Below are 12,053 nucleotides of genomic sequence, written 5' to 3' on the forward strand. Positions count from 1 at the left end.
GTTGCAGGAAAGAAAATTAGGAAAGTGCTATAGAAGTACTCCCTTTGAATTCTTTGCTCATGTCAGTGGAACTACTTATGCTCAAATCCATGCTGTACTGGAGATCATGGATCTGGTCATGATGGTTGTCACAATAGGAAATGAATGAAAATAAAGAGTAAAAGATGTAAAAGGGGTTGGGGGGGCGGGGAGTAAGTTGCATTAAAAAGTACACATTTGATCTAAATTTGTATGCATGAGAGATCAAAAGGGAGAACTATGTTTAGTGTATGGTTTGGGGCTTTATTTTATTTTATATAATTGGTGCTAGGCACACATATACTATGGCAATCAGTGGAGTATAAATACTTAAACAGATTACAGGGACATATGTTAGCAAACACATGTTATTTATGGTGTGTTTCGGTCTAGATTGCATTGTACAAAATAGGAAGTCTTCACTGTTAAGTAATTCAGGCAGAGCATTGGATGACCAAATGACAATCTGTCCACCTAGCATCAGAGTTATCCCTTTGGCCTTGATTATAAAGTTTTCTCTAGTGAATAAAGTTGAAAAGGCTTCATAGAGCAAGTGTATTTTAAATAGTTTTGAATGTACATAGCCTGAACCATGCATCCAATTTGCTTTATAGTTTGCAAAACTACTAGTTTCTTCATTGAAATGCTTCCCAGAATCTACCTCATGTTGATGCCTATACAGGAATTACCCCACTAAGGACACTGAAATTTAAGAATTACCGTACTTGGGAAGTACTTCTCATGATTTGGTCCCCTACTGCTGCCAGGATCCAGAACCTGTTATTTTAACAAAAAAAAACTGTGCCAAAAAGCCCTATGGAAGCAGTTATAACAGCTGTGCCCAGGAATGATTCAGAAGTACATGAAGAAAATCTTACATTCTGCACCTTTACTCCACTGTAGGTTAATTTTCCCTTCTGCTGGGACTGATAATTTTGGGATAAAGGCTTCACCTTAATAACTAATGCCAAACATAAGTAGATAAAAAAAACAAAAAATACAACAGAAATGGTGAATGCAAAGGTTACTGCTAAATGACAGGTAGGTGCACAGGAACTGAGAACTCCAGCAGGAAACTGAACAAGGTTTGAAGGACAGCACAAGAAATCAGAATGTACTTCTATATGTATCATAATGACCAGTAATAACCGCTAATCTTTAAACAGATGGATGGAAAGAGAAGAATGCACAATATCTCATAAAGGATGATGCAACAAAATTTGGCAGAATTGGAAAACAAAAAAGTGATAAAGAAAAATGTTGAGCAATATGCAGGCAGAAAGAAGGGCTTGATGGAAAACAAAGTAAGGAGTTGACTTTTCTCTCTGTTCCATTGCAGATGGCAGCAAGAAGGCCAGAATGAGATTTCAGTGAGACAGTTATAAATGTGCATCTGAGCAGAAAGGGAGAGGTATATGTGGGAATCATCAGCATAAAACTAATAGCTGAATATATTAGAAGTGAAGTAGTTTCATTTACTGAAATGATTTCATTGTGGAATAAAATGTACTACCCATGTTTATTTCAATGTATGATATGAAATTCAAATTTCCTTTTACATATGTATGCAATCAGATAGTCTTAAATGAAGCTGTATTTGTCATCTCAGCATGTTGAGTTTTACATACAGTATAGTACCTGCCTAACAGAAAGAAAAAAAAAAAGAGGATGTTCAAGTACTTACAGCTCCTCTCAGTAACTCTTGGACAGTTTTGTTTAAATTAATTTTCAAAGCGTCTTTAATATTTCCAAGGGCTAATCTGACATTTTAAGAATAAACCAAATTTTGTGTTCCCATTGTATCAAATATCAGTACTAACAAATTAATATTCCCTGTGGTTGGTTAAAGATTTTTCATTAACAGTATTTATAGATTGTTCTTTTAATATAAACCGTTCAAAACCCAGACAATAATCTCATTTTTTCCCCGGTGTTATGATCCAACTTTAAGATCCCATACTTAGGACTTGGAAGTGTTACCAGGGGCTATGGTTTAAATACAGGGCACTTATACAAGTTAAATTTTCCACATGATTGGGCCCCTACCATGATATCTGCGTGGCTGCAAAGCACTTTTAAAGTGGCTAATTGCATGAAAAATTAATCGTCTTCAAATGAGGTATTAGTTGAAGGCACTCTGCTTTAGAGTGCCTTTGGGAACTTGTGTTCCCTAGGGGTAAGTTTTCATGTGTTGGGCTGGTCTGATGCAGGGAGAGGAGGGAGGCGGAGGGAGGGAGCATCTCCGAGCTGCTGGTTGGTGTTTGCTCTTCAGTCTGAGCTGGAGGTGGAGGTGGAGGTAGAGGTAGAACAGAGCCCTTTCACCTATCGGATCCAGCCCGGCTCTCCCCAGTATCCCATCCAGGGTACCTGGGGGGAGCCCACAAGGCAGGGGGGCTCTGTTCCACCCCCTCTCTCCAACTCAGGCAGGGCAGCAAACCTCAGCCAGCAGCTTGGAGCTGCTCTTTCCCTCCCTCTCCCTTTCCCCTTCCCACTGACAGCCCTGGAACTGGGGGTGGGGGAGGGGGGGGCACGGAGGGAGTGGGGCTGGGGAGAGGGGTGCTGTAGGCAGGCTCAATCCCACTGGCCAGGAGGGCAGGTTCAATCTCCCCTGAACCAACAGGAAAACAACTATTGCATTGGGGCAGGGGGAAGGGGGAGGCACTCTAACTCACAGCAGTTTATGTAAAGCGCCATGAGGTAGAGTGGGGGTATGGATGTCTGAATGTCTGTCTGTGCCCAAAATGCTTTAGTAGTTTCCTTTTTACCCTAAGAAAACACTTTCCTAAAAATAACAACCCCTGATATCCCCCTTCATCAGTAAAAGTTCATGGTTACTCCCTTTCAACATGCCCTTCAATTGGAAGTAAAGCATAACTCATCTATCTGCTAATATAAAAATTTGCAGACATCAACTCCAGCTATCTCCACCCTGGGCATCCCAAGAATAGACTCAAATGATCTTGGAACGTGAGCTGATAGCCTCTGCATAGTAGTGCAGTGTGTTAAAAATGGGCTACTACAACAGATGTATTCTTTTTTTAATAAACATTCAGAAAACCAATATATAATCAACACTGCCAGATGCAGTCTGCCATTTCTGAGCCAGGTAGCATCCAAAAATATCTCTAGTACAAGTTGTACATATAAATAAAGTGCTGTGATTATCACTGTTCCTTTTTGTTGTCTTTCAGTCTTTCATATAGCACTCCACAGCAGATCACAATTATTGATATGTTCGAGTTTAATTTCTGAATTATAGCCTAGTCTATGCTGCTTCTTACTGACTTTCCTGACCATCTAAGTTAGCTAAAACAGGAAACCCAAAACAAAAGCATAATCCGCCATTCCGTCCTTGCTGCTTCCACACCAATTTGTCAGGTTTTAATTTGGTGTCATTTCTACTGTGTTCAAATTCATGAAAAACCCTAAAATTAGAGGCACCAAAAGGATACAGGAAGGCAAACTTAAAACCATCTTTGGATATTAAAATATAAAGGCCCAAGTACTAATAGAAGTCCTATATCTTTGGAAGTGAATTAAATGCACAGTGGAAGAATATAAAGGTGGTTAGCGAAGTTATTCTGAAGCTAGCTAAGAAGGCAGTGCATAGCTGCACCTTAGGGACTAACTAATTCAGAGAGGCATGAGCTTTCATTTGCAACAGCCTACTTCATCAGATTCTTTGTTCTAGCATCTGATGAAACAGGTTTGTTGCCTACATAAGCTCATGCCTCTCAACTAGTTAGTCCCCAAAGTGCCACCCTGTGCTACCTTCTGCCTAAATGGAAGGGGATATGTTCAAGCTAGTGCACCAATCAGAATAAGACAAATTTATTTCCATATAACTTAGGTCTCTAATTACAGCTAGAATGGTAACTAGGATTGAAAATATAGATAGTCCACAGAGGGATTTCTCTTAAGAAATGGTCTGTCAGACTGAAATAACAGAGGGAACATCAAGCTAACGATTCTGAAGCAACCAATGTGAAGCAACAGATGTAAATCAACAGAGCTTCAAAGTGTACTTAGACCTATAGCCATTTTAAACACAAACTGGCAGTTGAATAAAAATAATCTTTTAAAATCTAATCTGTTTTTCACCATCTGGACTATTTGTTTACTTTCCTTATCTCACTCAGCAGAGGCAAGGAATACAGGCTAGTTTGTTTCATTTTTATTACTCAGTCAATTTCTATATCAGTTTATCTTTCTGGTTCACCTAGATCTGAAAAACACTATGGTGTCTGGCTTAGAAACACAGAAACAGAATATGAAAAAAGGAAGGAAAGGATGGCGGGCAAGCAGGAAAACATTCACCTTTTTTTTTCTTCTTCTTGTTCACACTGTGGTAGTGCTTGGAGTTCCAGTCATAGAGACAAAATCTTGCCGTGATGGCCACAATACAAAAAAGTGTTACTTCACACAAAACAAAAATAAAAAAGTTCCCCTAAACAAAAGGGGTACAGACATTCCAAAAGCCTGAAGCAGAATCGATCTAAGTTACGTGGTTTTCTGTAAGTGGCGTAGTTTAGACTTGTAGCGAACAGACCACATATTTGCCCTTTGGTGGGGAGGGCAAATCTTAGACCAAGTTCCACCACTTTTAATCCAGTCTGTGGGTGTGTCTACATGTTCATTACTGTGCAGTACTCGCTTAATGAAGTACTAACTTAATGCACAGTAGGTACAGTTACTGCACAGTAGTGCCGGTGCACGTTTTTTTTAGTGATGCTTATTGTACAGTGGTCTAATATTAGTGTGCGGTAGTGTATTAGCACAGCTTTTGCCCAGCACGCTACTGTACAGTGTTATTACTGTGAATTAAGGATCTCATGTAGACGTGTTCATTGTGTGCCAAACTTCTGTTCTGTTATGGGTAAGTGATCGGAAACCGATCTATACATCAGTAAAAGTGTTATATCTGTACCTGACCTCAGCCTCTTAGCCTGCTTGCAACACTCCTAACAGCTATCCATTTTCTGGCAATACCTTATCAAGTGTGTAAGGCAATATCTGATAAAGTCAGCATCGTAAATTTTAACTGGTTTGTGCCCCATAGAGAAAAATTGATGTGTGAAAGTACTCACCTCTGTTATATGTGGGTTGGGATTAAAGCCACACAGGCTGCAGACTACGGTTTGACACTGTGTGCACGTGTTGTAATTGGCTTTCTCTGGAATGTGCAGCAGCAGTTCAGTAGTAGTGCAAAGAGGACAGAAGCTTTTCTTTGGGGCAGATTCAGCAGGCTGGGCTGCAGTTGCTTGTTTTTGTGGCAAAGGTTTTGCAGGCCCTGGCTGCTGGCCTGGTGGTCTTGTAGGTCCAAGTTGCTGTAACGGTGCCTTTCCTGGCTGTTGCGATGGTGGCTTTGAAGGTCCCATCTGCTGTGGTGGTTGTTTCTTAGGTTCTGTTTGCTGAGGAAATGACTTCCCAGATCCAGGCTGCTGCAAGGGTTGTTTTGTAGGTCCTGTCGCCTGAGGAGATGGCTTTGCAGGTGCAGGTTGCTGAGATGGTTGTTTAGCAGGCTCTGTTTGGTGAGGGGATGGCTTTGCAGCACCTGTTTGCTGTCCTGGTGGCTGAAATGCTTGCTTTCCAGGTCCTGGCTGCTGTGACAATGGCTTTGTGGGAGCAGGTACCTGGGATGACACTCTAGCAGCATCTGATTGCTGTGGTAATGGTTTGGTTGTGCCCAGTTGCTGCGGTGCAGGTTTTGCAGGGCTCTGCTGTTGAGAAGCTGGCAGCATGGGTTCCGATTGCTGGGTCTGAGATTTTGGTGGGCCTCGCAGTTGAGATGGAGGTTTTGCTTCTTCTGACTGACGGCCTGCTGGTTGAACAGGCCCTGGTTTTTGAGCTTGCTTAACTGCCCCAGGTTGCTGCTGTTGAGGTGCTGGTTTGGAAGGCCCTACTTGCTGGGGTATTGGTTTGACAGGCCCATGTGCCTGAACCACTGGCTTTGGAGGTTGTTGCTGAGCGAGATGTTTTGCAGGTCCCTTTTGCTCCTCAAGCTTCCCTTGGTCTTTCTGAAAAACTTTTTGTTTCCTGTTGGCTTCTTCCTGTGCTGCATCTGACTCTGATATCAAATCAAAAGGATTGAACTTGTTTACAACCGATGTGACTGCACTTAATGGATTGGCCTCTGAGAGAAAGCTGGGCATCATACTTGGTTTCTGGTCTTCTTTAAAATCAGTCCTGGATTTTGATTCCCTCAGACTAGTAGAAGAAGGGCTCCTTCCAGGTAACCGTTGCTCTGTTTTCAATACATCTACTGTTCTACTTTTACTTAAAGTGGATGGCCCTGGATCTGGAGGCTTGCCTGCTTGTCTTGGATAGTGGTTTATATCAGGCTCAGGATGTCTGTGGAAGTAAAAACAAGAAAATAAATAAATAGATATAATGAAAGGCACTAATTTTGAATTAGTGCCAATTACTATTGAAAATGAATATACAAAAGATAAAGATAATGAAACTAAATTTTAAAAAACACATAAAACATACGTATGAGCCTATCCCAATTTACTTATTTTACTCATATGAATAACATTACTGTTACTCAGATGTTTAAATTAAATATTTGCAAGATCAGGACTTAAAAATATGGATCATCTTTTTTATTATTACCCCAGTAATCTTTACATGCTTATTTAGTCATGGTCTGTCTGATGAAGTATTTGGAAAATAATCTAACACAAGGATCATGTTTACTCAGAGCATTTTCTCATTGCAAGTCTGAAGCACTCCAAAAATAAGCTGTGACTTTCCATTTCATCTAAACCCAAATGACTAACTTGCCATGGTTATCCCTTGGGGTATTCTGTTCAAAGGTGGAGTCAAAGAAGAGAGAAAGAGAGAGAAGTGTTCCATGATTAGCAGATCAAAGCCCATTCATTCAAGGAAAGTACTTTACATGTTAGAAAATGTTTATGCAATTGCGCTCTGGCTAGCTATTCATGCCAACTTTTAAGGATTTATTTACAATTCAATCTTCAGCAGAGATTTTACCACCTAAAATACTGGAAGATCAAGACATAGATGTATCTTTTATTGTTTTATTTATTCTGACATTCATGAATTAAAAAAAAAGCTTCTATAAGATGAGGTGCATACTGGCTAAGAGAACCACTTCTTTGTAGCTGTCACTAAGCGCACTGTAACTATTCCCCGAAAAAAAATAGAGCTTGTTTGACAACACAAGATGCCTGTCTCAGTCTGCAGGTGTTCTCCCTTTGACCAGCCTCATTTTGCACTGCTCTTAATAAAGTGGATGAAACTAGAGAAAGAAGGAAGTGATGTCCAGAAAATATCTTTAGGTGTGTTATGGTGTTTGTTTGTTCCTGTACTGGGTTATAACTAGAGGTGATAATATTCTATGCAATGCTATTGTGCTTTAGCTAACAGGGTGTGATGTGATGTTATATTCAGTGCTATCATTGCACTTTTGCTGGAGGATGGTACATTTTTTTCCTGTGCAACTGTTGCAAGCATGCAGTTTTCAGCTTCAGCTTCACAGCATCGATTAAAAATAGCCCAGATTTCCAAATTTGCCATTTCTTATTTCAAGATAATGAAAAATAGGCAATCCTTCATAACTTTTAACATATTTTTAAAAAGCCTATACTCTAGGACTACAATAAATAAGTGGTTGAGCACAGATTTTTAATTAAGAGCTTCATCATAAGTTGGCAAGTTACAAAGAGGAGTAGCGTTTATTGGATTCCAAATACCTCACGCTACTTAAAGATCACTCCTGAACCGATTAATATTTTGAGCTTTCACTAAATTCATGGCAATAATAAATAAGCAATGCTAGAAAATGATAGAGCAACCATCTTGCTCTCAAAATTCTAGCAAATAGTGACTTTCTATTAGTTCTGAGACTAACTTTTTTTTTAAGTTTATTTCAAATATCGAAATGAGTCTCTGGGAAAGAAAGGCTGCCTATACATGTACTCAGTGGTGGGGAGGGCTGCATTTTAATTAGAGTAGTTCCTGAGCAGGGCCTTTAATTAAAATGCCTCACCATCACATTATTAAGCTCCTACCCATTTAAAAATGGCCACAGGATATTTTATCTAAACCTCATTTGACGAGGTTTAGTTAAAGCGTCCCACAGCTGTTTTAAAATGTGTGGAGGCTTAATACACATGAAGTTGTGGTGAAGATTAATCATGTCTACTCCAATGCATTCTAATTAGAATGCCAATGAGAATGTGTATAGGCAGGCTAAGCTCTCATAGGTAATACATCTAATATTGTATTGTCTATAGCAGGCCGCTTTCTATAATGTAACTTCTATAATAGTAAACATCTTACTATTTTTCCTCCCTGGTAGTGACTTTGAATAATGGGAGTTATGTACAGATATATAAAACTGAAGCCAACAGACTTTCCATTGGCTTTGCTTCTTCATCCTAGAAATCAGGTGCACAGTCAAACCCTAAAACTGATTTAACAAAATATAAGTTATTTTAAATTTTTAATATTAAGCTTTCCCTAGGTAGCAGGCAGGTCTATTTGCTCTCTACTATGTCATTTTGAGGTACTAAGTAGATACCTCCAAAAAACCTGTGCTGGTTTACTAACTTACATTAACTAACATTTGGGTCTATTTCAGGAATATATGCAAGAAACAGAATTTGAAAGCTTTGGTTCAACAGTACAAAAGGTTTAGAGAAAAACCAATGGTACATTCCTAAGTGATGGACATAACTATAGCTTAATGCTAATTCAGTGACCTAAAATGCAAAATCTTAAATGACTTGAGTAGAATTCAACAAAGATCAAGTCAGAAATTATAATGTCAGCTGCAATTCCCAATACACAGCAGCAAAAGATTTTTTTTTTTCAGATATGGGCTAAATACAGGGAAACACTTTGGGTCACAGAACTCATTTCTGATGTTCAGTATTCCAACATGTTGTGTCATCCAGAATACTATTCTTCTGTTCATACTTTAAGTATTTTTAACATAAGAATGAACTCCCTCCATACTGAGAATCTAGGATAAAAACTTCCTCACATTGCCAGACTTCATGCTTACTGCACAGACTGGACTTGTTTTGCCTATCTCCATAAACACGCAGCATTTATAGATGATGGAGACAGACTGTATCTAAACTGCAAAGAAACTGGTTTTACAGTACTTAAAATGTATTTAGGATTTTAACTTTTTCCTATGACCACATATGTTGCAATGGAGGAACTGCATCTTTTTAAAGGAGAATGGTTACTATAAAATAATGGTTTAAAGTGGTTAGTCTAAAAATACCCTTTTCTTCCTTCCTGTTATTGCTGAGACTCCTCCTTACTATGGCCCTGACTCAGCAAATAATTCAACTCTAATTACTTCATATGGTTACAGTGCTTTTATTATTGATACAACTGTACTTTGGATCAGATCATTAATGGTCTAAAAGTAAGAATAACAATATTTAAACCAAGCTGGTTTTGCCCTCAGTTAAAATGAATTATTTTAAGGAAATAAAACTTTTTTTTTTAATCAGTGATGCTTAGAGTTCTCTCTGTATGAAAAAAAGACATGCATACACACAAGCAGGTATCCCTGCCAATCTGTTTGAACTTAGTTAGACTCAGTATATTTATAACATTAACAACAGAGAGGATATTTTTAGGATAAATGCAATGCTTAAGATGTGTGCTGCCCAGAAATGGCTACGTTCATGACTCAAAATACAACAAGGGTTTTGCCAGTGACAGACTGTTGCTAAACCTATAAGAACACGCATAAAAATTAAAACCATCCAAAAACTGAATTGACAGTGTTTAATGTTCAGGTTTTTAATTTGATCAACTCATCCCCTCTCATTATAGGGCGCACACTCTCAACGAGTTTACATGCTACCATTGATATCAAATGGAGCTGTAACAACTGACACCAGAGTCTCTGGCTGAGTGTTTCATTCAAAGTTTTCACATGTGGATGACTGAAATTAAGGACCCATATAAAAGTGGCCTGATTTTCAGAGGTGCTGAATATCCAGATCTTCCATTAAGGCCAACATTACAGTTGTTCAACAATTCTTTAAAAAATCAGGTCAATTTATTTAGGTGACTCACTTTAAGCACTGATGCTTGCAAAAAAATGGTCTTAGTGCTTATAATAACATGTGAAAAGTCAGAATATGCATTAATTGCTTTTATACCAGCTTAGCTGCTGAATTTCCAAAGACTTGAAAGCATTAAGCCTCTAAAATTACATATAACTACACTACTTGCCAGTGACGGGGTAACTCTATATCCTATTACATGTGCTGCTCATTATTAAAAAGTCTGTGCTGCAAAATATTTGCCATGCAAAGGTTTGTGAGCTACCAGGTGTGCTTTTCTCCTTCCTTTCTTATGCACTTTAGGAGGAAATCATGTGGTATTTCAGATACCACTGTACAGTCGTAGTTGGTGAATGTTACAATGAAAAACACTGCATGCAGAAAAGCAAAAATCCAATCAACCAAACATACACCTCCAAAATAAACATAGCACACCCAAAGCTAGTATGTCAAGAACATGCTACCAATAGGATACTGCACATATACTGGGCCACATCCTTATCATATACTCTGATGATTGCTATTTGAATAATTGAAAAATTGGACTGGAACAACCAGATTATAAATAGATTTTGTGTTCTATCCTGTACTGGGAAATGGTGGAGCAAATTATTTAACTGGTCTTTTCCAAGTCAGGTTTCCTTGACTACATAGACTGAAGGGTTACACCTGGAAGCAACTACCCTCTAATGAGCAGAAAAGTTTGAATCTGGGGGATTTGAGTATCAGCATGCTTAGTATCAGCATGTGTTACTTAAGTTTCTCACTGAGGGGTTAACATATCATCTAGGCTCCGAGTAATCAGATTTTCCATCCTTCTTAGTAAATCCTAACAACAGTAAAGAAAAAGTAAAGCCAAACAGCATGAATGAATACATGTAGTAACCTTATTCAGGTATAAATAATGAGCACACAGATACAGTGATGCTGGATAACAATACAAAAAACTAAAATAAGCCAGACAATGAATTAACTTGTACCTTTTAGAATAAAAGAGCAAAATGGATTCTCAAAGTTTCAAGTTTTCCAAATATGGGTACAGAGGCTTTATGTTAATGAAGCATGAAAATGTGGCACCGCAATAACGCTGTAGAACAATAAGAGGTTTCTAAAGGGTTTCCAATTTCCAATAATATCATTTGAGGGAACCATGTATAGCTATAAAATGAGTATAATACATTTTACCCATCCCTAGAAATGGTTATCCTACTATGCCCCAGTAAGTTAACTTGAAGGGAATAAACTTTCAAACTATTTGCATGTCTGTCACAAAAGCTTGCAATTAAAGAATTTTTTTTTGTGCAAAAATCTAGGTGGTCTAATAAAAGCTATCACCTCTACTACAAGTCCTGATTGTCATACAATAGTGAATTTTGAGCTTGCCACCCTTGGAAACAGTAAATAATTCCACTGGTTTCTACAGAAGTGGGGCCAAGCTCTAAATAAACTGGAGGTGGACTTAGATTCCACACACAATTCATCATTTCTAATTAAAAAAAAAAACCCCACACATTCTTTTTTTATCCATGTTTAACAGTCACCCAAGAAGATAAAAGGTGACACCTCATTTTGGGGAAGAACAAGACAAATTCATCCTGGGTACCAGCCCAATAACTTCCGCGGAGTTCCGCCAAGGGGGAATTTGATCCAATCCTTCCTTTTTGCTCCTTCTGCTATACTGACAGAAGGCTGATCGCATATAAACTCAGTGGCATTTATCTGGAGCAGGGTCAATGCCACCCCAGAACCTGTGGAGCAGGCACTCAGAGGAGGCTCCTTTTCACATCCCTCCACACAAACAACACACCCAAGCCCTTGGGGATGGTGAGCAGACGAGCACAGTCCTGGCTCCATGATGCTCCATAAACTGGGGCTTCAGCACCCTGGCCAGGGGCAGGTCCAGCACCATGGACAGGGGTCGGGGACACTCCCCTCTTGCACCGCGCCCTGCCCAGGGTCAGCCCCGGGCCTCCA

The 12,053-nt window shown here is 39.1% G+C and overlaps 1 protein-coding gene across 1 annotated transcript in view; it reads right to left on the reverse strand.

The window, feature by feature from the left end:
• The window catches only part of PCLO (piccolo presynaptic cytomatrix protein), a 767,182-nt gene extending 760,375 nt beyond the window's left edge, over window positions 1-6,807 (reverse strand). The window contains exons 1-2 of the mRNA XM_019509333.1: window positions 6,801-6,807; window positions 5,106-6,442 (exon numbers count right to left, since the gene is read on the reverse strand). Coding sequence (XP_019364878.1) covers window positions 5,106-6,442; window positions 6,801-6,807 — 1,344 coding nt within the window. The remainder of the gene's footprint in view (window positions 1-5,105; window positions 6,443-6,800) is intronic.
• Between the last annotated feature and the right edge of the window lie 5,246 nt (window positions 6,808-12,053).

The sequence above is a fragment of the Gavialis gangeticus genome, unplaced genomic scaffold, assembly GCF_001723915.1.
Source record: "Gavialis gangeticus isolate Ggan-Ray unplaced genomic scaffold, GavGan_comp1, whole genome shotgun sequence".
Classification (NCBI taxonomy): Eukaryota; Metazoa; Chordata; order Crocodylia; family Gavialidae; genus Gavialis; species Gavialis gangeticus.